The sequence below is a fragment of the Acanthisitta chloris genome, unplaced genomic scaffold (assembly GCF_000695815.1).
Source record: "Acanthisitta chloris isolate BGI_N310 unplaced genomic scaffold, ASM69581v1 scaffold10397, whole genome shotgun sequence".
Classification (NCBI taxonomy): Eukaryota; Metazoa; Chordata; class Aves; order Passeriformes; family Acanthisittidae; genus Acanthisitta; species Acanthisitta chloris.
In genome coordinates, this window is record NW_008680952.1 from 1289 (window position 1) to 24746 (window position 23458).

At 50.9% G+C, this 23458-nt stretch overlaps 2 protein-coding genes across 2 annotated transcripts in view; one reads left to right on the top strand and one right to left on the bottom strand.

The window, feature by feature from the left end:
• Positions 1-11036, top strand: part of TBL3 (transducin (beta)-like 3) — an 11470-nt gene extending 434 nt beyond the window's left edge. The window contains exons 3-22 of the mRNA XM_009077917.1: positions 8-96; positions 298-345; positions 684-823; positions 1773-1859; positions 2485-2652; positions 3018-3093; positions 3241-3337; positions 3906-4102; positions 4747-4888; positions 5220-5278; positions 5809-5912; positions 6778-6928; positions 7054-7284; positions 7989-8059; positions 8441-8597; positions 8892-8950; positions 9370-9473; positions 9578-9649; positions 10296-10454; positions 10924-11036. Of these exons, the coding sequence (XP_009076165.1) occupies positions 8-96; positions 298-345; positions 684-823; positions 1773-1859; positions 2485-2652; positions 3018-3093; positions 3241-3337; positions 3906-4102; positions 4747-4888; positions 5220-5278; positions 5809-5912; positions 6778-6928; positions 7054-7284; positions 7989-8059; positions 8441-8597; positions 8892-8950; positions 9370-9473; positions 9578-9649; positions 10296-10454; positions 10924-11036 (2324 nt within the window). The remainder of the gene's footprint in view (positions 1-7; positions 97-297; positions 346-683; positions 824-1772; positions 1860-2484; positions 2653-3017; positions 3094-3240; positions 3338-3905; positions 4103-4746; positions 4889-5219; positions 5279-5808; positions 5913-6777; positions 6929-7053; positions 7285-7988; positions 8060-8440; positions 8598-8891; positions 8951-9369; positions 9474-9577; positions 9650-10295; positions 10455-10923) is intronic.
• A 1500-nt stretch (positions 11037-12536) lies between these two features.
• Positions 12537-15797, bottom strand: NOXO1 (NADPH oxidase organizer 1). The gene is made up of 7 exons (XM_009077918.1): positions 15723-15797; positions 15539-15614; positions 14895-15069; positions 14466-14653; positions 14183-14296; positions 13506-13623; positions 12537-13179 (listed from the first exon to the last, which is right to left on the bottom strand). Exons 1-7 carry the CDS (start codon positions 15795-15797, stop codon positions 12537-12539), a joined length of 1389 nt encoding a protein of 462 aa, XP_009076166.1.
• Positions 15798-23458: the final 7661 nt, after the last annotated feature.

Consider the following 23458-nt stretch of genomic DNA (forward strand, 5'->3'; position numbering starts at 1 on the left):
ATAAACAGCGATGGGAAGTTCATGTTCTGCCCCTGTGGGAGCAAAGTCAACATCATCGATGTGGAGACAGGAGCTCTCCTGCACTGTCTGCAGCAGGTGAGGGGGAGCAGCCTCTCCTGGGGGTTTCCCACAGCTGGTGAGGAGCACAGGGAGGATGGGAATGATCCCAGACACAGGAGTTACCTGTGTGTCTCAGGCTGTGCTCAGTCCAGCAGAGCCACCTAGGGAACAGAACACCCACTCTGAGGGTGCTCCATGGGTGGATTAACTGGGATTTACCTCCTGTCTTCCCAGGAGGAGGAGGAGGAGGATGTCACTGCCTTTGTGCTCAGCCCCGATGACAAGGTGAGTGTGTCACTTGGAGGTGCTCAGGGAGTGTTTGGACAACATTCCCAGGGACAGGGAGGGATTTTGGGGTGTCTATGCAGGGACAGGGGTTGGACTGGATGAACCTTGTGGGTCCTTCAGCTCAGGATACTCCATGATTCTATCACATGGTTCTATTGTATTGCCTCTGTGCTGCCAGAGATCCTCATGGAGACTCCTCAGGTCCTTCCCTCAGTGTCTCCTCCTGGGGGGGAGTCACACCCATGCGTAGCTCCTCAGGAGTTTCTGTGCCCTGTGTGTGCAGAGACAAACTGAATCCAAAGCAGAGCCTAACTGTGCTCCCTTGTCTGTTCCAGGTGCTGGTTACAGGGAGCAGAGCTATGCTGCTGAGGCAGTGGGAGTGGAGGGAGAAGAGCTGTGTGAGGACCTGGAGAGCTGTGCACACTGCCCCTGTGGCTACCATGGCCTTTGACCCCTCTGCCACCTTGCTGGCCACAGGTATGGGCACAGGACACTGCCAAGTGACCTTTCTGCTGCTTTCCTCAGCTGGCTGTGGGACCTCCTCAGTGCAGACACACAGGGGAGGTTTAGTGCTCCAGAGGTGGCTCCAGTGAGGCACATCTGGAGTATTGTGCCTTGTTCTGAGCTCCTCAAAGAGCTGCTGGAGAGGGTTCATAAGGGCCACAGAGATGATGAGGAGCCTGGAACATCTCTGATGAGGATAGAGTGTAGGGCTGGGCCTGGTTAGTCTGGAGAAGGCTGAGAGGGATCTCATCAATCCATACAAGTATCTCCAAGGGGTGTTAAGATGGTGCCATGCTCTGGTCAGTGGTGCCCAGAAACAGGACAAGAAGCAATGGCCATAAACTGAACCACAAGTTTCACCTTAGCCTGAGGGAGAGCTGCTTTCCATGGAGGTGGCAGAGCCCTGCAACAAGTGGAACAGAGAGGGCTTGGAGTTTCCTTCTCTAGAGACATTCAAACCCACCTGGATGTGTTCCTGTGTCACCTGCTCCAGGTGACTCTGGGCAGGGTGTTGGACTGGATCATCTCTAGAGGTGCCTTCCAACCCCAACTGGGATTCTGTTTTACTCAGGTGGAAATGACAATGTGACAGCAAAGGATCCTCTCAGTGTTCTGTCAAAAATACACATGATCAAGTGCTGATAAACACCAGACATCTATGAGACAGAGCAGTGTAGCTTTCCTGGGGTGGATCAGGGAAGTTTGGAGCTGGAGGAGCTCAGGAATGACCCATAACTTCATTGCATCTCAAGTCTGACTCAGTGTAAGGTGCTCTATGGGCTTCTCCTGCTCTGGGGGTTGTTATTTGGTTCATTGTTCTCTCTCTTGCCTTTGCACCCCTGAGGTTCTGCAGGTGATGATATGCTGGACCTCCCACGTCTCTCTCCTCTATAATTCATTCCCAAATGTTTTCTTTCCCTCGGTGGCTGTGACAGCACCATTAAGATCTGGGACATGATCAAACAGTACTGCACACACAACCTGAAAGGATCTTCTGGAGTGGTACAGTAAGGACCAGCCACGTGTGTCAGTCCTGGGCATCACTGTGGTGCTGAGATTAGGGTGTTTCAGTCACTCCTTGAGTTCATGGAACATGAAGCCCCATTCCAAGCAGGTCCTGGGCTCTTCCTCCTGGATTTTGAGAGCAGAGATGTGGTTCTAGCCCAGAGAGAAAACATTTGGTTAACAAGTTTCCTAGAATCACTGAATTGTTAAGGTTGGAAAAACCCTTTAAGATCATCAAGTCTAACCAGCACCACCTCCACAGTCACCACTAACCCTCAGATCTGTTGGATTCCAAATGGGATACAGAGTGATATATTCCAACAACATGAAAGCACTGGTAAAAATAAGAGTAAATTGCTCTGGTGGGTGGCAGAACAATCAAATCCTACAAAGAAAATCCCTTATAGATTTGTGCCAATTGATCTGTCATGGAAACATGGAATGGGTTGGATTGGAAGGACCTTAAAGCTCTTCTCATCCCACCTGCTGCCATGGGCAGGGATACCTTCCACTAGCCCAGGTTGCTCCTAGCCCCAGCCAACCTGTCCTGGAACTGTGCAGAATGTGTATTTATTACATGAGCACTGCAGAAGGTTTATTGCTGTGCTGTTATCTCCTCCTGCCCAGCCTGGTGGAGTTCCACCCTGACCTCTCCCGCCTGCAGCTCTTCTCCTCCTCCATGGACTACAAAATCCGCATCTGGAGCCTCAAATCCAGCAAGTGTGTGGCAGTGCTGGATGGACACTTCAGTGCTGTCACCTCCCTGGCATTTGCAGATGGGAACACACTGCTGAGGTACCTCCTGGTAGGGGCTGAGCTTGTCTCTCCCATTCAGGCTGTGTCCTAGCCAGGACTGGGTATTCTGGAGGGTCTGGGGAAGGAAGTGCTCAGTGGGTTACTGATGGTGTCACCTGTGGAATGGAATCATGGCTTCCTGGAATGTTTTTGGTTGGAAGGACCTTAAAGCTCATCCAGTCCTGGACAGGGACATTTCCCACTAGCCCAGGTTGCTCCAAGCCCCATCCAATCTGGTCTTCCAGGGCTGGGGCAGCCACAGCTGGGATGGTGGGGTGAGAAATGGCATCTCTGGAGATGCTAAATGTGCCCTCAAAGCTTTAGCTGAAGGGACTCAGCCCTGACACTGCTGCTCTCACTTGCAGCTCTGGCCGTGACAAGATCTGCATCATGTGGGACCTGCAGACCAGGGAGAGCACAAGGACTGTCCCTGTCTACGAGGTGAGACTGCACTTTGTTTATTGCTTTGAGATCCTTCATGGTCTTATGGTGCCTCTCCCTCTTTAGGTTCTATGTATAGTGAAATCAGGTGTCTGTCCCTCCCCAGAGCCTTTTGGCTCTGCTCCATGACTGTCTCCTCTCTTGCAGACTGTGGAAGCTGCTGTGCTGTTGCCTGAAACAGGAGATTTCTCTCAGCTGGGTGTGAAGAAACCAGGGCTGCACTTTGTGACAGCTGGAAGTAAAGGTGAGTGCCACTGACAGGTCTGGAGGCTGAAGGGAAGTACCTCAGACACCTCATTGCTGTTTGAGAATGCTAAGAATCATAATGTGTTAAGGGGCTGGAATGGACCTTAGAGATCATTTAGTCCTGGTGAAAGGACACCTCTACCAGACCAGGTTGCTCCAGGCTTTATCCAAGCTGGAATGAGCCCTGCCAAGGTTGGGGCAGCCACAGCCTCCCTGAGTTATCCCTGGGATGTGTTTTTGCATGGCAGAAGGCTTGAGTTGGAGAACAGATCCTGTTCCTGAGTCCCTGTGGCAGCAGTGGCTGAGCAGGATGGGTCAGGCGTGTTCTGGAGCTTTAACTGTGTTTTGAAACTGCAGTAAAGTGTGATTTTGGCTGAGGAAGCAAAACATTGTGGCTCTTCATGCAGCTGTGACTGGATCTCACCCCAGTTCTGCCTTAGAGCAGGACTTAGAGCAGTCCCAGAGCTTGCACCGTGTCGCAGTAGGCCACAGGGTTTGAATACCATTCCTTACACAACCTCTGTGTGAAGCACTGGCTCTGACATTATTTCTTTCATCATTCCTAGGCATCCTGAAGGTGTGGGAGGTGGCCACAGGTGCCTGTGTGCACAGCCAGGCTGTGCCCTTTGAGCTGCAGGAGGAACCCAGTGAGCACAGCCTCACCCACTGCCTCTTTGTCCCTGAGAGGATGGAGATGGTCACTGTGTCTGTGGAGCACCATATTGTCTTCTATGATGCTCATACCCTTCAGCTCAGGAAGCAGGTGACAACCTTTTTGCTCTATCCATGATTTAGGAGCAGCTCTGCTTCTGAAGAGGCTCAGGGGAACCTTGTTGCTCTCTACAAGTCAGGAGGTGCAGCCAGGCTGGGGTTGGGCTCTGCTCCCAATAAACATGACAGGACAAGAAGACACAGTCTCAAGATGTACCAGGAGAGCTTCAGGTTGGACATCAGGAGGAATTTCTCCATGGAAAGGGCTGTCAGGCATTGGAGCTGCCCAGGGAGGTGGTGGAGTCACCATCCCTGGAGGTGTTCCAGGACTGCCTGGACATGGTGCTCAGTGCCATGGTCTAGCTGACATGTTGGTGTTAGGTCACAGGTTGGACTTGATCTCAGAGGTCTTTTCCAGCCTGATTGATCCAATGGTGAGAGCTTTGTCCAGGGCTGCTCTTATCTCCAGCCTGTCCTGGAGCTGTTCCTTGGTGCCAGAAATGTCACTTCTGGGGCTGTTTGGAGGAACATTGCACTAACACAGGAGTAAGAGCAGACCAGGCCTAGCCAGAACTCCTTCCTGTGTGCAGAACAGACTTTTACACCCAGTATTAACTAAGAAGTGGCAGTAGCCACCCCCACATGCCATCCAGTCTCTGTCAAGTGCCTTTTCCCTACTGACTGTTCCCATTGCAGCTTGCAGGGTACAATGATGAGGTCCTGGATGTGAAGTTCCTGGGCCCTGGTGACTCTCACATCGTTGTGGCTACCAACAGCCCCCAGCTGAAGGTGTTTGAGCTGGCCACATCCCACTGCCAGATCCTCTATGGCCACACAGGTGTGTGGCAGCATGACCTGGATGGGAGGTGGGCAGGGCCTTCTCTAGCCACCTTCTGTGGGGATGAGTCCTTGAGTTCTGTCTGGAGCAGCACCACAGCAGCTTTGGGGGTTGTGTGGAGAAAGGATATGGCCTACCATCACTGAGAGCACTTAAATTTGAACTCAAGGTGGGATAGACTCACAGCTGTAGCCAGTCACCCCCTAGGAGTGTGGGTGACATGTCCCAGGCCTGTCCCCCATCATTAGCACTGGGATCATTAATTGTCACATTTCTGTTGTCCCATTTCAGTCTCACTGTGCATCCACCTGCTTTTATTTCTCCTCTTTAGATACAATCCTGGCTCTGGATGTCTTCAAGAAAGGTCTGATGTTTGTCACCTGTGCTAAGGTGTGTCCCTTCTCCCCATGTCCAGAAACTCCTCATCCTAGTGACCTCTATGGGCAGAATTATATTGGTTTGGGCACTCCAGACAATTCCTGTCTGCTGCATTCCCAAATGGAAGGTTGTTCCACTCTCCTTTTTTTAATGTCATCCCTGGGAAAAGAGAATTTTCTTCCACTCTCCCTTTTTAACATCATCCTTGGGAAATTGATGGTAGTTTATTAGCCCAAAGGAGACTTTTCCTTCTCCAACCGTTTGGGTCTGGAGAAGAGTTCATACAAGTCCTTAGTGGGAGACTGATAGAGTTTCCATGTTGGAAGAGAAGGTGTCAAGTGCCCTGATACCCCCAGAAATGAACCTCCACACTGCAATCCCAGCTTGGAGCCTTGGCATGTTCAGCTGTGTCTCCCCTCATGCTCTGACAAAGGCAGGCAAAGGTTCAGGCTGGAAAATTGAGGCCTTAGGGGTGTGGTGGAAGCACAGGGAAGTGATGACTTGCTAGCAAAGCACAGAGTTTGTGTTCTCTTCCTCTACAGGACAAGAGCATCCGAGTGTGGAGGATGGGCAAGGCTGGCAGGGTGATGTGTGTGGGACTGGGCCTGGGCCATGCCCATGGGGTGGGAGCTGTGGCCTGCTCCAGGTAAGACAAAAGACAAATCCCTGAGGGCTTGTCTCCCTCTGTGGCTGCTCTGCTGCTCCTCAGGGTGAATATCTTGGTGGGTGTCTGCCCCCAGGCCATGCTGCCCTTCCTTGCTGCTCCTCATGGTGTTTGAAGCCTGAAGAGATCATAGAAGCATTGACTGGGTTGGGTTGGGTTGGGAGGGACATTAAAAATCCTCTTGTTCCATCCCTCCTGGCTGGAGGTTCCCAGAGATGGGAAGGATCATTTTGGGTATTTAGGTGCACATTTGTCTGTCCATGAGTTGGGAAGTTGCATTTCATCATTAGGCTAATTCCTGTTTGCCTTAAAGAGCAGCAGAAGGATAAGTTTATAGAATCTTGGAATGAGTTGGAAGGAATCCATCTCATTTTACCCCTGCCATGGGCAGGGACTCCTTCCACTAGCCCAGGTTGCTCCAAGCCCCATCCAACCTGGCCTTGGGCACTCCCAGAGATGGGGAATCACTCTGGTTGCCAGGGAAAGCCTGAGTGATGGAAGAGGGCTGAGGAGCGAAGGAATGTGTCTCTGAAGGTGTTTGCTTGAGTGGCACATCAGCTCTTCTTAGTCTGTGTGCCTGGCAGCACAGTTTCCTTGTCCAAGAGCTTTTGCACCCGTCTGTGAATGAAGGGAGGTGGCAGTGCTCTTCCCTGGTGTCTGAACTGCTGCAGGCTGTACTAGGGACCTGAGGGAAATGAAAGAGAGCTTGAAAAGCCACAAACCCACTTCTCCACTTCCCAGCAGTGGCTGAGTGTGTGCTGACCCAGGAAGGGGAGGAGAAAACCTTTTCCCTGTGCAGGAGAAGCCACTGATTTGCTTCCTAACTTGACATACTTATTCTCTTCAGACTGAAGCAAAGCTTCATTGTCACCAGCAGCCAGGATTGCACCATCAAGATCTGGAACATCCCTGAATCACTCACTTCCAAGGCGAGAGCAGCTTTGCCCTCCAGCCCAGAAACTCTCCATGCAAGAGTGACTGAGAAAGGCCACGACAAGGTAGAGCTCCACCTCACACCGGGACATGCTTTAAGTGCCTGAATCCTTCTGCTGTGTTACAACCTGCACTGATTCCCTGTCCCACAGCCAGAGCAAAGGCTCTTTCTGCTTTGTCCTCCCCCTAGGACATCAACAGCGTGGCAGTGTCCCCCAATGACAAGCTGCTGGCCACAGGCTCTCAGGACAGAGTGGCCAAGCTGTGGTCCTGCTCCGACTGCTCCTTGCTGGGAGTGTTCTCTGGCCACAAACGTGGCATCTGGTGTGTGCAGTTCTCTCCTGTGGATCAGGTCTTGGCCACCTCCTCAGCAGATGGCACCCTGAAGCTGTGGGGCCTGAGGGACTTCAGCTGCCTCAAGGTGAGGACTCCTGGAACTGGGCAAAGCCTTGGGATTTCATAGTCTGTTGAGGGGTTGGAATGGAGCTTAGAGATCATCCATTCCCAACCCCTGCCCTGAGCAAGGACACCTCCCACCAGAGCAGGTTGCTCAAGGCCTCATCCAACCTGGCTGTGAACACTGCCAGGGCTGGGGCAGCCGCCTCCCTGGGCAACCTGTGCCAGTGTCTCACCACCCACACAGGGTAAAACTTCTGCCTAAGATCTCATGTCGATTTCCCTCTTTCAATTTATCCCCATTACTCCTTGTCTTGTTGCTGCAGTTCCTAACCAGAGTCCCTTTGCAGCTTCCCTGGAGCCCCTTCAGCTCCTGGCAGGTTGCTCAGAGTTCTCCACACAGCCTTCTCTTCTCCTGGCTCAACAGTCCCAACTCTCTCCATAGGGAAGGTGCTCCAACCCTTTTCTCAGCTTCATGGCCTCCTCTGGACTTGCTCCAAAAGTTCCATGTCCTTCTGCCGTTGGGGACACCAGAACTGTGTGCAGCACTCCAGGTGGGGCCTCACCAGAGCAGGGTAGAGAGGCAGAATCATCTCCTTCCACCTGACTGTTTAAGGATCTTCAAAAACCTGGAATTGGGCTTTATGAGTAAAAATTATCCTCTTGGAAGAAAACTCTGCAAAGACCTGACAGTGTCCAACACTGCTGAGCTTCTCTTCTGTTTTCCAGACCTTTGAAGGCCATGATGCCTCTGTCCTGAAGATCATTTTTGTGAGCAGAGGGGCACAGCTGCTCAGCAGGTATGTGCTGCTCCAGGAGCCTGGGGAAGAGACCAGGAGGGAATCTCTTAGCTCAGCAGCAGAAAGGAAGAGTCTTGTGTCCAGAGAGTCCTTGGAAGAGTCCACATGAAGGACCTGACAGGAAGGTGCCATGTTTAGGCCAAGCTTTGTGCAGGGCTTAAATTAACCTTCCTATTCTCCATTTCTTCCATGGATTCCATTTGTGTCACTGATTTTTGGGGACATGGATGATAAGCAAAGCTAAGGGTACATCTCATCCTGCAGACCTTTAGTTAATTCTCCTGCTTGGAAGGCATTGGAGTGGGACAAGTTTGAGGTGGGACAAGAATGGATTTCTCCACTTACTGATTGATCTTGTTGTGTCACTCTCTCTCCCCAAAGTGGATCTGATGGTCTCATAAAGCTCTGGACAATTAAAACAAATGAGTGTGTGAAAACCTTAGATGGGCATGAAGACAAAATCTGGGGCCTTCACTCCAACAAACAAGATGACATGGTTGTAACAGGCTCCAGTGACTCCTGCATCACCCTCTGGCAGGTACAGCTGACACAATTGGAGAGCTTAGGGCTTGCTACTCATGTGCTCTTCTCATTTGGGTCACTAAGGCTTGTTTGGGGTTTTTTGGCCTTACAGTCTTTCCCCAGCTGATGTTAAAGGAACAGCAATAGTCCTCAGCCTCTGCAGTCTGGAGGGAAGTTGTTTGCTGGATGCAGCACTCAAAGGACTCGGCCTAGAGAACCACAAGAAGTGTTTTCCTAATCACTTTGTGGCTAAAAAAAGTCATCTGCAGTAAAGCAGTGATTGATAAAGTATTACCCTGTTTTCTTCTAGGATGTCACTGAAATTGAGGAGAAAGAAGCACAAGCTAAGCAGGAGGAGCAGATACTGAAGTGAGTTGTGCACAAATGAGCTGTGAAAGGCAGTGTCCACACCCGGAGGCATCCAGCTCATCCCAATATCCCATCACTGAGCTGTTCAGAGGCTAGGAGGGCACAGTGGTTCCTTCCCCCTGGTAGCTGAGCTCTGCACAGCCTGACTTTGATGCTGCAGCCTCGCAAGGGATTAGTTTGTGTTTAAGCACTGCTGAGACAAGCAAAATCAACCCACTACAACCTGCTCTCACTTTCTCTTCCCTCTAGAGGTGATCAGGGGTGTCACCTGCAGGCTGAGGGCACTGAGGCATTTATTGCCAAGCACCACTGACTTCTTGTCTTTAAATTGTTGCACAGTTATTGCCAAATCTTTCTGTATAGTGTTTTATTTCATCTCCCAAATGCTGGTCTCACTCTTGATTCTGATTGTTCTCCAGAGAGCAAGAGCTTTCCAACCTGCTGCATGAGAAGAGGTACCTCAAAGCTCTGGGCTTGGCCATCTCCCTGGATCGGCCACACACTGTGTTGATGGTGGTCAAAGGTGAGTCCAAGTCACACTGGAGGCATTTCCCTGCCCTCTCTGCTTCCAGAACACCTTCTCCAGGGCTGGGCTCTTGCCTGAACTTTTAATTTCTCTCCCTGCAGCAATCCTCAAGGAACCTGAGGGGAGGAAACACCTGGAAGAGAACATTGTTCAGCTCAGGAAGGATCAGAAAGGTTTGTGACAACATGGATTAAGTGCTAAAAACTCTCAGGTTAGGGATTTGTTTTCTCAACTGAAATTGGAGTCATGGAAATGGAATCCTGGGATGGTTTGGGTTGGAAGAGCCTTAAAGATCCAGTTCCACCCCCTGCCATGGGCAGGGACATCTTCCACCAGCCCAGGTTGCTCCAAGCCCCATCCAACCTGGCCTGGAACACTCCCAGGGATGGATCAGCCACAGCTGCTCTGGGCAACCTGTACCAGTGCCTCAGCACCCTCACAGGGTATTAAAAGCAGAATCTTCCTAGGCTTGGCATTTGCTCCCAGCACTGTCAGGCAGGATGAGCTCCCAGCACCCTGGGGCAGGATTGCTGCCCAGGCCTACTGCCTGTGGTGCTCACCAGAACTGCTCTGAGCTTGTGTGTGTGTTTCTGCCCAGCATCTCCCCAAACAAGTGACATTCAGGGCCATCAGGACCTCATCAATCCACACATTCAGGATGCGGCAGCTCCACAAACAGTTGTGTCCATCCTTGTTCTGCCCCTCGGGGCTCATCACTCACTCTCTGTGGGAGCTGAACTGCTCAGTAAGACCCTAGAGATGTTTTCCAGCTTGGCATCTCCCATGTGCCAGTGCAGAGCAGTGTCCTTCCCCCCTCAGAGGCAGTGCTGGCCTTCCTGGTGACCTGGAACACCAACTCCCGGCACTGCCACGAGGCCCAGGCTGTCCTGGAGACCCTCCTGAGGCATGAGGAACCTGACAGCCTCCTGCAGCTCTCAGGCATCAACTCTGCTGTGGAGTCTCTTCTGCCATACACAGGTGAGTCACTGCTGGGCCTGGCTGTCCTGGGACATGGATCATGGAGTCCTGGAAGGGTTTGGGTTGGGAGAGACATTAAAGCCCATCCAGTCCCATGGGCAGGGACACTTCCCACCAGCCCAGGTTGCTCCAAGCCCCATCCAACCTGGCCTGGAACACTCCCAGGGATGGAGCAGCCACAGCTGCTCTGTGCAACCTGTGCCAGTGCCTCAGTGCCCTCACAGGGAAGAACTCCTTCCCAATATCTCATCTATCCCTGTCCTCTGGCAGTGAAAGCCATTCATTGTCCTGTCTCTTTTACGCCTTGTCCCAAGTGCCTCTGCTGGTCTCTTGGAGCTCCTTTAAGCCCTGGAATTGGCTCTGAGATTGCCCTGGAGCCCTTCTCCTCTGCAGTTTGAACCCCCCCCAGATGTTTGTATCCTATCCCAGGCTCTCTCTTCCACGATCCCAACCCTTTCTCCCCCTGCAGAGCGTCACTTCCAGCGCCTGAGCCGACTGCTCCAGGCCTCCATGTTCATCGACTTCCTGTGGCAGAACATGAGGTTGGCAGGCACAGCTCAGCAGGACAGTGGGACACTGTGACACTCTGCCACCACCCGGAGCTCTGTCCCTTCAGGAGCCACTGGGTTGATTATTCCCTTATTTTATATAATAAATGCTGAAGTTTAATTTCTAAGACAAATGCAGCATCTAATCTCAGGGCTGAAGGTGAGAGGAGAAGCTCATTTCTTTGGCCAAACTGGTTGTATTTTCACACCCTGAATTTTCAGGTACTCAACAACATTTAATTTGAAGAAAATGTGGAATCCCAACAAGCTGTCTTGGGATTTAAAAGCTTTCTGGAAGCGGGAGACTTTGGGCAGAGCAGCCTGGACCAAGTCTCACCTGTTCCCACCCCAAATTTAACACCTGGGAGGGCGAGAAGCACAACTTTCATTCCCTAGGTAGCAAATGAAAGTAGAAAGCACAAACACCAAGTATAAACCAAACCTTCCAGTATAAACAAGTATAAACCTTCAGAGCTATTTATGTGCATTTTATTTTACAGACAAAAAAATGTATAAAACTCAGAGCAATACAAACGCCTCAAGTTGTTTCTAAAAAATATTAACAGGTAAGAGAAAAACTACAATTAAAGCTAAAAATGGAAAGAAAAATTAACATCCCTAGAACTATTTTGCTAACTCAGTTGTAGCAAACAAGTTGAGGTTGTGAACTGCTGTTTCAGGAACTATCAGAGTCCTTGGAGGAGAATGTTCTGTCCATGAAAGTGACCTCTGTCCCCTGCCGAGGTGGGACATAAGCTGTGGCTCCTGTTGGTGCTCTGTGCCTGCACAGACACACTGCAGAGAACAGCCAGGGCTGAAATTCCTCCTCAGTGGGGTTTTGTTCTCACAGCCCTTCAGCAGATCATATTTGGTGGCCTCTTCACTACCCAAACTGATCTAAAATCACAGGGAAAAAAAAACCCCAAACCAACACCCAAAGAACAGCTTAAATATGTATCTATATACAATAGGTTAATGCTGCATCATCCCATCCCTCCCCAGCCCAGTGACTGTAGCTCAAGGTGCCGTGGATGATCCTTAAATCCCTTTGGTGACACTCCTGTGCCCTCCAGGGTGGGGAATAATGCGCCAATTGGAATGTTCACATACTGCAGGGCAGGATCAACACGTGCCTGAGGGAGAACTAATAATTCCAAGTGACGTCTAGCTTAGGAGCTGCAGATCCTGCCTTAAGAGCTGCTAGATCCCAACTTAGGAGCTGCAGATCCATGACTCCCCTAATGGGTTAAACCACTAAATCCTCTCCCAGTAACTCCCTTCCAGACTCCCTGTGCAGGCTGCAGGAGGAATTGCTGCCCTGGGAGGCGATGGACACGTGTGTATCCTTTGGGGGTCTAACAATGTCCTTGGGATGAGCCAGCCCCAAGCCCTGAGGCTCTGCTAGGATCCTGGTCAGGAGGTCCCAGGCTGTCCTAGGACCCTGGTAAGGAGGGTTCCAGTCTGTCCCCTGGCCCTGGTGAAGAGGTCTCAGGCTGGGCCCTGGGGCTGGGTGGGTGTCCCAGCCCCAGGGGCACTAGTCGGAACTGTGGGGTGGGAGCAGAGCCTGCAGGGCAGGGCGAGGGACACCCTGTTGCACAGCACGTTTGGTCACCGTGCTGCACTTCTGCAGGATCTCCTGTGCCGAGGGACGCACTGGCACCTTGGGCATGCTTGTGGCCAGCTCTGGGGTGGGGAGGGATGTGCTCAGATCTGCTGCAGAGGACTCCATGAAGCCAGAATCGTTCCTGTCCTGCAGGGAGAGGCATGGGGACTTGCTGCTGGGCTTGGGCAGGGCAGAGTTCCTGTCCTGCTCCACCTCGGGTAGGGAGCGGGACAGGTCAGGCTTCCAGCCCAGCCTCGTGTCCCTCTCGCTGCTGCCACCCGAGCCCAGAGAAGAGCTGTCCGACTCCAGCTCGGGGGTGGAGCTGGCCCTGGGCAGGGACCTCGATCTGCCTCGCTGAGAGCTCATGTCCTCTTGGCTGGAGCCCAAGGAAGAGCCTGGCTGCACCCTGGACTGCCCCAGGGCCTTCCCCCGTGCCTGGGGAGGTGTCAAGGAGCAACTGAGGTTGGTGGTGGAGGTGTTGAGGCCACAGCTGATGATGGTCTGGAGCTTGTGGTGAGGGTTCCTGTAGGGTCGGAGGCACATGGAGGGCAGGTAACCAGTGTGGCCATTGTACCTGAGGGCAGGGAGGGACAGAGCAGTGAGTAGAGCCCTTCTGCCTGCCCAGACCAAGGGCAGGGAGCAGAGCACCTGGGCAAGCAGGTGAGGGCAGGGAAACCACCCCTAGCCACAGGCAGACAGCTCAGGGAGCTCCTGTGCATCCTACAGGGAGGAGCAGGTAACCAGCTCCTTCCCTCCCAACCACCTGTGGCTGCTCCATCTCTGGAATGGTTCCAGGCCAGGTTGAACAGGGCTTGCAGCAACCTGGCCTAGTGGAAGGTGTCCCTGTCCACGGCAGGGGTGGGCTTTAAGGGAATGGGAGTTTGGGAAAAGTTTCCTTACCGGATCAGCCACCAGCCATCATCAGATCTCCTGACTACTTCTACAACCACCCCGTGGTTCAGGGAGAGCTCATCTGCCTTCTGAGCCTCATAGGCTCTCATGACAAAGTACAGGCTGCCTGCAAGACAAGGGGGAGGTTGGGTTTGCCTTGTGGAGATGTCCCATCCCTGTGCCAGACCAGCTCAGCTGTGGGCAAGTTTAATGGTTGGACTTGATGATCTTAGAGGTCCCTTCCAACCGTGATGATTCTATGATTCTAAGTGTCCCTGGGTGTGAGAGGTTTGCTCAGGGACACTAATCTGATTGATTTGGGTTAGATATAAGGAAGAAGTTCTTCCCCGTGAGCATGGTGAGGCACTGAGGTTGCCCAGAGAAGCTGTGGCTGCTCATCCCTGGAGGTGTCCAAGGCCAGGTTGGATGAGGATTGGAGGCACCTGGGCTAGTGAACAGCATACCTTCCCGTGGCAGGGGTGGAATGAGATGGGCTTTAAGATCCTTCCAAACCAAATCCTTCTCTAATTCCATGCCCCCACAGCTCATGGCAGAGCTGACCAGAAGAGTCAGAGCTTCAGAGCCCCAGGCAAGAACTCCAAGCAGTTATTAAAGTGAAGAGGTTTTGCAGAGACCATATTTTGTGGGAGGAAGGTGATGTCCCAGGGATCCAGCAGCAGACTTACCCTCCTCATTTGAGCTGAAAGCATTCTGGATGTCCCTGTGGACATCAAGCTCCTCCAGGTAGGAGGCTGGGAACCAGGCTATCTGGTTGTCTGCATTTTCCACCAGCCACCATCCTGCAAAGATCAAGAAAACCCAGTTTTTAACAGCCTGCAAATCAAGAGATGACAATAATCCCTGGGTAGGGAACACAGGAGACAGAAGGGACAACCACCTGTGACACTATGGAGCTTTGACTCAATCTGCCCCTCCAGCCCTGACCCTGAAGAATCTGCTCAGACATACCAGTCATATCCTTGATCAACACTTCAACAATTTCCTTCTGGGTGACTGTGAAGGTCTTGTTCTTTGTGTCCTTGGTCTGGAAGGTTTCGATGCAGCGATAGCTCTGGGAGGCCTGGGGAAGTGTGATGGAGGAGAGCTGCTCCTGGGGCTTTTGCTCCTCTTTGAACACTGATGGCATGATCACAACACTGCAAAGTAAAGTTTCAGATCAGAAACTCATGTGGAAGGTTGAGTTCAGTATTAATTTAGGTGAAATCATTTGTGCAGTAGGATAAGAAAAGCTTTTAAGGCAGCAGAGACAGCATAAACCTGGATTAAAGCACCCAGCACCTTCTCAGCTGCCCTGCTATTAACTTCTTTCTCTTCCACCCATATCACATAATATTTCTGCTTCAGGAGCTACCAAAAGCTACAGCTGTGATCTCACACCTGTTTTCAGGGAAGGAAGGATCAAGGTCTTGTGTCTGTGCCTTGAAAAACTGATTCACATCTTCACCCTGGGAGATTTTTGCATCCAACTTCAGCAGCTCCTGGGAGTAGGTTTCCAGCAGTTTCAGGATCTCCAGGTACTTGTTCAGCTTGCCAACCTTCCTCTGCTGCAGTGCTGCATCTTTAAAAGAACAAGGGCAGAGCTGGTGTGAGGCAGGAATGGCTTTGGATGCCTTGGGAGCAGCTGCCTGGACACAGAGGTGCCCTCACCTTCACCCTTCCTGTCCAAGCCAAGGCAGCAGCTGTCCCTGCCTCCAGGTCATTTTTTATAGCTCCTGACACCAATTTTAATGTATAAAACTAATCTTTCTTCACATGTCAATGTCACAAGAAGCTCTGGGGCGATATTTAAAGCATAATATTCATTTTCCAAGGGCAATTATCTATCAAAAAGCCTTTCTGGGTTGTTTTAAGCCTGTGCTAGACCCAAACATGTCGATGTAACCATGGTTGCCATGCCAGGGGCAGAGAGAGCTCTTAATCTGCCCCAGAGGAAGGTCAGGCTCAGAGACTTCAGCCCATGACAGTTCTGACTGTCCCCAACAGCTCTTGTGTTTGTTGGCCCATCAGAGGTTTGTTCTTACCCTTAAACCTGGGGATTGTCCTGCCTGATCTTCTGAGGGAGCCACTCTCAATAGGGAATTTTCTCTTCAGCTCTTTCTGCAAGTGAGAAAAGGAGAGATCAGTGATGCCTTGGCACATGGTTGGGCTCCTTCCCCCTCCCCAGCAGCTGAATCCTGGAATTCCAGGAGCTGGAAACCCACTCACATGGAATCTCTTAAAGTCTTCAAATGTCCTGTAGATGAGGATGTTGTTCTGGTCTGACCAAGACACAAACATCATGTAGTGCTGGCAAAATAAAAGGGAATGGAATTTAATCCAAGAGGGGAAGCTTTTCAGGCAGTTGGTGCTTGCCCTGAGCTGTGGTTCAGCTCTGCCTACAGGGTGCAAAAGTGTCCCATTGGAAAATCAAATTGAACATTCAAGCTACACAAATAATGCCTTAATTTTAGGGCCCCACATGGATAATAGTGGTTGGAACCCAGAGAGTTTTCTAGCACTGTGACACAAAGAAAGCAAAATCCAAGGTAATAATTTTTCTTATAATGTTAAACCCATTTAAACAAATCCCTTTGTCCCACATCCCACAGCTCTAATCCCAACACATGAGTGAGCAAACACACCCCTGGAAGAGTAACTCAAACCCCCCTAGTTTCCTAGTTTAAAAATAATATTTAAGGACAAAAAAGGGCAAAATATATAAAAATTAAAGTACCTTCTGTCTTCTGCATTGCATGAAGCCAACAGCCTTCACATCCACCGGGTACCTGCTGCAGCTCATCCTCTCCACGGCTGCTCCTCCCCCGCAGGGAGATCGAGAGATGGGAGCTGGAGGGATGTGTCTGGAGAGATGGGAGCTGGAAGGATGTGTCCTGGAGAGATGGGAGCTGGAAGGATGTGTCCTGTGGAAGGATGTGGAGGGATGGGAGCTGGAGGGATGTGTCTGGAGGGGTGGAAGCTGGAGCGATGTGAGCAGGAGAGATGTGCGCGGAAGGGAAGGATGTGGAGGGATGGGAGCTGGAGGGATGTGTCTGGAGGGGTGGAAGCTGGAGCGATGTGAGCAGGAGAGATGTGCGCGGAAGGACGGTGTCCTGGAGCGGTGTGAGCTGTAGAGCTGGGAGCTGTAAGGAGCAGCGCTCTGTTTCCAGCCACGACTCCCGAGGTTAAATACCCTGGAGCCGGAGGCAGGGCTCAGGCGTTCCCGATCTTCCTCCTCCGCCCAGCATCGCGCAGAAACGGGTGGAAGCTGGAGCGATGTGAGCAGGAGAGATGTGCGCGGAAGGACGGTGTCCTGGAGCGGTGTGAGCTGTAGAGCTGGGAGCTGTAAGGAGCAGCGCTCTGTTTCCAGCCACGACTCCCGAGGTTAAATACCCTGGAGCCGGAGGCAGGGCTCAGGCGTTCCCGATCTTCCTCCTCCGCCCAGCATCGCGCAGAAACTCCGTAATTTGGCCAAGTACCTTTTCCTCCGCTTTTAGCATGCGAACGCCGGCGGCGGGGCAGAGTTCAGAGGGCAGGGGAGGAGGACTCGCTGCCAGAAGCTCCGGGCGTGGGGACTGTGCCAGCCCCGCGGCACCGCAAGGCACTGGGGCACTCCTGCCCCGAGCTGCGTTTCCGGGACACGTGTAGTTTTTATGACTTTGTTGCACGGATAGAGTTGCCTGCAGCTGGGGATGAGCTCACAGCAGTTCCAGAAGGTGATTAAGAACGTGGGTTGGTGTAAAAGATACAAATCAGGCAGCTCTTGAGGTGTGGAATAGTTGTTACAATCTCTTCCTTACTGCTCTGTGTCACCTGCTGAGATAGTTTCAGTGGATTTCTGGCCGGTTTATCTATGTTTGATCGCACAGAAATTAGGGGAGACACCAGTGCCAAGGTTATCACAGAATCATAGAATGGTTTGCGTTGGAAGGACCTTAAAGATTGTCTGGTTCCACCCCTGCCATGGGCAGGGACACCTTCCACCAGCCCAGGTTGCTCCAAGCCCCATCCAGCCTGGCCTGGAACACTCCCAGGGATGGGGCAGCCACAGCTGCTCTGGGCAACCTGTGCCAGTTCCCTCAATAGTTCCTTCCCAATATCCAATCTAAATCCACCCTCTTTCATCTTAAGGCCATTCCCCCTTGTCCTGTCACTCCACCAACAAACACATCCCTGGAGTGTAAGTCCCAAAGCTCCTCAGGTGTACATATGTGACGAAGACTCAGCTCTGAGCACTGTCCATACCCACCCAAGGTGACCAGCAGCTCTTTCTATGGACCAGCCCCACTGCCTGGGGCCACAGCAAGGAGGTAATTATAGCCCTGGGCATCTTGTCCTCTCCCTGAACCTATGTGTGCCTCAGGTAATGACTTGGCTCATGGGCACTGTGTAATCAAACTGCCTTCTCCCTCCCCCTCTTCTTTGATAAAGCCTACACTGAACCATTAACATGATCCTTATATTATCATTACTGGAGCCCAGCTGAGAGGCTCAGCCCTACCTTCCCTTTCATTCCCCAGTTACACCTGGTGCCTCAAACCCTCAGCAATGACTGCAGATGATTTTACACCTACCAAAAATCCCCCAGAACCGGAAATAGGGAGCCAAGCCAGATTCCTTGTGGAATATCCCTTCTGGATACCCAGAAAATATGACCAGTAAGGCCTTGATTTGTGTTCCAGCCAGGAACTGGAGGGTGGCAGTTTCTGGGGCCAAAGGAAGGGGTTTTGTGGCAGTTGGGAGCTATAGCTCTATCTGATATCTGTTCTCCATTGGGAAGGGAAAGTTATCCAGGGAGCACTTCAGTTTTGTGTGTAGTTTGGTAGGAAAACTCCTTCAATGGCATCTCCAGGGCACTTCTGGCTTGGAAAGCTGCACGGGAGGTGCTCCATGGAAAGGCAATGCCAAGCAGCTCCTCGTCCTCCACAGCCCTGGAATCAGCCCTCCATCCTTCTGTTCACCAAGGATCCAGCAAAAGCACATGGTGGGAAATGAACCTGACTGAAGGAAGGTGAAGCTACGCAGGGGCTGCAAGTCACCCCAGGCTGGAGAGCTGATCTTCTGGAGGCATTGGCTGCTGACAGGGCTCTTGGATAAGCCAAACCTGGGCAAAACTACTCATAACTCAATAGTTGTTGAGAAATGCTCTGTCGAAGTGAAGGTCACTGAGACAGACCAGAGGTGTGGGAGGGAAGACAACAGCTAGAGGGCTCATCACAGGCTCTGCAGCTGGCACAGCAGTGTCAAGTGTTGTCATGAAACTCCATTTGGGGATGATCCAGTAAGTCCACGTCATGTTGAGCTGGAGTGACGTCACCTGCAAAACCTAAAGGAGAGCTGGCTCAGCTTTGCCTCTGGAGCAGCACAATCAACCCTCAACACCTTCTCCCAACACCAGGGCCATTCAGCTGGGATAACAGAAGAGGCCATTAATTCTACTTCTCTGCTGGCTACATTTGAACTCATTTATGAAACAACAAGACAAAATGCTGATTTTCTGTTATTATCAGATTGACTTTGTGACTTCTATTTCCATCTCATCCTGCCATAAATCAGTACCTGCTCATGGTAATTATTAACTAAAGGGTGGGAGTGCCCTGCCTGGAAAAACTGAGACTCAGCAGGGCCTTTAATTCTACTTCTCTGCTGGCTACATTTGAACTCATTTATGAAACAACAAGACAAAATGCTGATTTTCTGTTATTATCAGATTGACTTTGTGACTTCTATTTCCATCTCATCCTGCCATAAATCAGTACCTGCTCATGGTAATTATTAACTAAAGGGTGGGAGTGCCCTGCCTGGAAAAACTGAGACTCAGCAGGGCCTGCTGGATGCTGCTACTTCACCACTGGAATTTATTGACACAGCTTTGAGAACAGCAGTTACTTTTTCCTTTGGGCTTTTTAAAAGGCACAAACCAGATCATAAATTATCAGGTAATATGGAGGAGAGGAGAGCCTGGATTTGCCATGATGAGGGAAACATGTTTTCCTCCATAAAATTTTCTATAACTTGGCTTGAAGTGAGGCCCACATGCACTGAAGGTGGGGCTCTGTCTCCTGCTCCTCCAGGAGCATCACCACAGCCGTAAATAGCTGCTGTGAGCACAGAAACAGTGTTTGTGTCACAGCAGGTGACTAAGGTATTGTCATAGGGTGTCACACCAGAGAGCACATGGTCAGGAGGATGACATAGGTCACCAAGTGGTTTCAGGAAGCCACCCAGGCTGGCCCATGGCTATTCCCATTACAAGATCACCTTCCCTTCCATGACAAATAAACACTGAGGCTCTGGTTTTCTTTCCATTTCAGTATGGATCAAGAAAAACTTAATCCAGTGGGTTTAACTGGAGTAGAGAAGACCAGGCAGGACAAGTGCCTGGACCAATCCCTCACTGCATCCAGAAGTAGTTTGAACATGTGGACGCTCAGGGATAGCCAAAGGCAGATCCTCACCAGCTCCTCCACAGCCCTTGTCATAGAATCATAGAATTTTAGGGGTTGGAATGGACCTTAGAGGTCATCTAGTCCCAACCCCCTGCCCTGGGCAAGGACACCTCCCACCAGAGCAGATTGCTCAAGGCCTCATTCAGCCTGGCTTTGTCCCAGTCTGACAAGCAATGGCCTCACCCCAGAAGCACACACATGGAGAAGAAGAGGATCTGTGCTATGAACATCCTTTACCACATACAGAAATCATGTCCAGGCTGGTTAGTGACCTGTGCCTCTCATAGCTAATCATCTATGAGACTCTGCATCAGGGATTTCTCTTTCTATGCCCAGCACAGGAGAGGCAAAGAGAGAAAAGTCCTCAAACCACGTTGGGATGCTCCAGCAGTGGAAAGGAGCTGTGGGCACAGGCAAGGGGAGCCCTCAGCTGGAACCAGGCCAGTGGACAAGCTTCGTCAGGATCAAAACCTGCTCTTTGGTGTTCTTGAAGGTCACCTGTGATGACACATGACCTATCAGCACCTTTAATGAAAAGCTCAGCTGCTAAGAACTGATTTTAACAGTACAAAGAGGGTTTAGACTGCCAATAAACAGAGAAACAGACCCTTATTTAAGAAGAATAATAAACCCCCAGACACTGGAGTTGACAAAAGTGTCCTTCACCTTGTGAACAAAGGAAGCAGTTGAACTTTCACACAGGCTGGGATGAGAGATGTTACAGTATCTAATCCAGAAGAAGGTATTTCATTTCATCCTCATTTCAGCAGCTGCTGCAGGCACTAAAGCATGTTTCCATGCTGATTCAGCAATCCTTGGAGCCCAGGCAGCAGCACAGCAATTCTCCACTCACTGAAGCAGCCACATCACAGGAGCTTCCAAAGATGCACATCCCTCTTCAGTGCAGGGACTCCCTCACTCCTCACAGGCAGCTTTATTTCAGAATAAAGAGTTAGGAGGTGTTGGGGAAAGACATAGGTGTTAAAATCCTTCCCTGTGAGGGTGCTCAGGCACTGGCACAGGTTGCCCAGAGAAGCTGTGGCTACTCCATCCCTGGAAGTGTTCCTGGCCAGGTTGGATGGGGCTTGGAGCAACCTGGGCTAGTGGAAGGTGTCCCTGCCCATGGCAGGGGGTGGGATTGGATGAGCTTTAAGGTCCTTCCAACCCAAACATTCCATGACTCTATAACTCTATGACAGTGCTTGTTCTCAGTCTTTTCCACAAGGAAACCACACATGGAATCAGGAGACAACACATGGAGAGAGGCTGGTTCCTCAGGCACTTCTGTTCTCCTCTCTGCTTCACACCTGTCTCTGCTTTCCTCTGCCTCACTCCCACTGCAGCATAAGTCTCACTCCTTTAAATCTCCAGCATCCCGTGATGGATCATGCCTGGGGCATCCCTAGTTTTTGCCTCCATGCAGGAGACCAGGCCTTAAGGTCATGGGTGTCCCATCCACCCTGGATCCATGACAGCTGATATATCACAGCATCACATCAAACTCCCTCAAACCTCACACCAGAGGGGTCAATTTCCACGAGAAACCCTTGCAATGCAGCCACCCAGCCCAGGGAGAGCTCTGCCTGCCACAGGAGCTTTGCTCACTGCCTGGGGCATGTCCAACAAGCTCCTGTTTGCCAAGCACTTGTTGCAATCATTTCATAGCTCCTTTGTAGAAGTGGCATGTTTTGCTGAGATTATGCGGAGGGCAAAAGTGTAATTCAAGAGGAATGTTCCAGAGAGGGTGAGAATGTAATTTAAGCTGCAGCAGGAGAAAGTTTCCTGCAGCATTTTGTGCAGACACAGTGGGATGAGTGTGTGTGAGGGATAAGACCAGTGCCATGTGTGGATGTGCTGGGGCATGGCTGTGGGATGTGGAGGGAGACAGAAGGCATGGTTGAGTTCCCGAGGGGATTCAAGACTCTGCAGAGCACATCCTCCCCTGTACATTCCCAAATCCATCAGGGGAAAACCCCAGGCACACCACTGGTATAGCCAATGGCAAAGAACACCAAGCACTGGTGAACGTGTGCAAATACTGATTTCACTTGGGCAAAATCTGTTCTTCCTGCTAAATATAGTCAAGTGATCAGAGACAGGACTGTTGTGTTCCTTTCAGTTTAGTCAGAGCAGTGCTCATTCCACTCCTCCCCTTCCTCATTCCCCACGGGCAGAGTATGCAAATCTCTCCTGGGGATTCCACCAGTGCCTGAGTTTACCTGTGTTCCAGAGCAAAGACATGACCTCTGTGCTCCTCACTCCCTTCAGAAAGGAGGGCAAACAATACTGAATTGTCACTCAGAAGCTTGGCAGGGAGAAGAGTAATGTGGAAGGAGAAGTGTTGTCTCATTAATGTTTAATTCTTAACAATTTAACACATTCTCACACCAAGAAATCTCTTCCACTGACTCAGACTTCCTGGGCACTTGCTCTAACCTCCTTCTGGAAAAAGGAATCACTCCAAATTAGGAAAGGAATCACCACAAATCAGGAAAAGAATCACCTCAAATCAGGAAAAGAATCACCTCAAATTGGGGAAGGAAACACCCCAAATCAGGAAAGGAATAACCTTAAATCAAAGAGAGCTGCACAGTCATGAGGAAAAGGAAAGCACCAGGTGTACCTGTCCTGTATGGGACAAGTGATTTTGAAAGCTCAGCTCGCATAACAACACGGTTATGAATTTTTAGGAGGTAAAACCAGGAGTAAGGTAAGGAAGGACCTCAAAATCCATATGGAAAACAACTACAACATGTTTAATGAACTTCAAATAGCATCCTCTTCCCAAAGCCAAAGGTCCTGACACAGCAGCAGCAGCAGCCTCTGTGCTTGCTGGATCCCACCTGAGATCTCCTGGCATTCACAGGGAGACTCAGTCAGATCTCCTTTCACACAGCCAAGAGGAACAGGAGCCTCTCACTGAAGCTTTTATGCTTTATTTTCCAAGGGCACAAAAGGAAAGCCCCAATTTTGCTGTGTTTAGACTGAGAATGCATTACCTGATCCCAGGGATGCAGAGGCTGGGAGTGAAGAGACACACTGGGACACAACAAGGCAGGACTGACTGGACCAACCTGCAGGAATGATTTGAGTTTCTCCCTGTCCCTGCCAATATATACACCACTACTCCTGAAGTATCAGCTTAACCAGCAAGAGGATCCACACCTGAAAATGGCACAAACTTTAAGGTAACTAACTGAGTTGTCTGGGTGTAAACACCCAGATCTGAGCAAGGCAGAGCCTTGTGCTCAGTCTTCCACCTCAGGCTGTTCTGAGCACATTCTAGTCACTCTGGATGGATCTGAAGTGGTCAATTTCCCACCCATTCCCTGGCAGGGAGGCTGCAGGCTCATTCCTCCTAACTGGGAGATAAATTCGTGCTTTGGGGACATTCTGTAGGTGATGTATTTCTTGTGGCCAAGCAGAACTGATCAGGATAGTTCAAGTCCCTGGAAGTACAGGTCAGTTTTTTCTATTTTTGATATTTCCTAGTTGACTGTAGCTTCACAATCAACT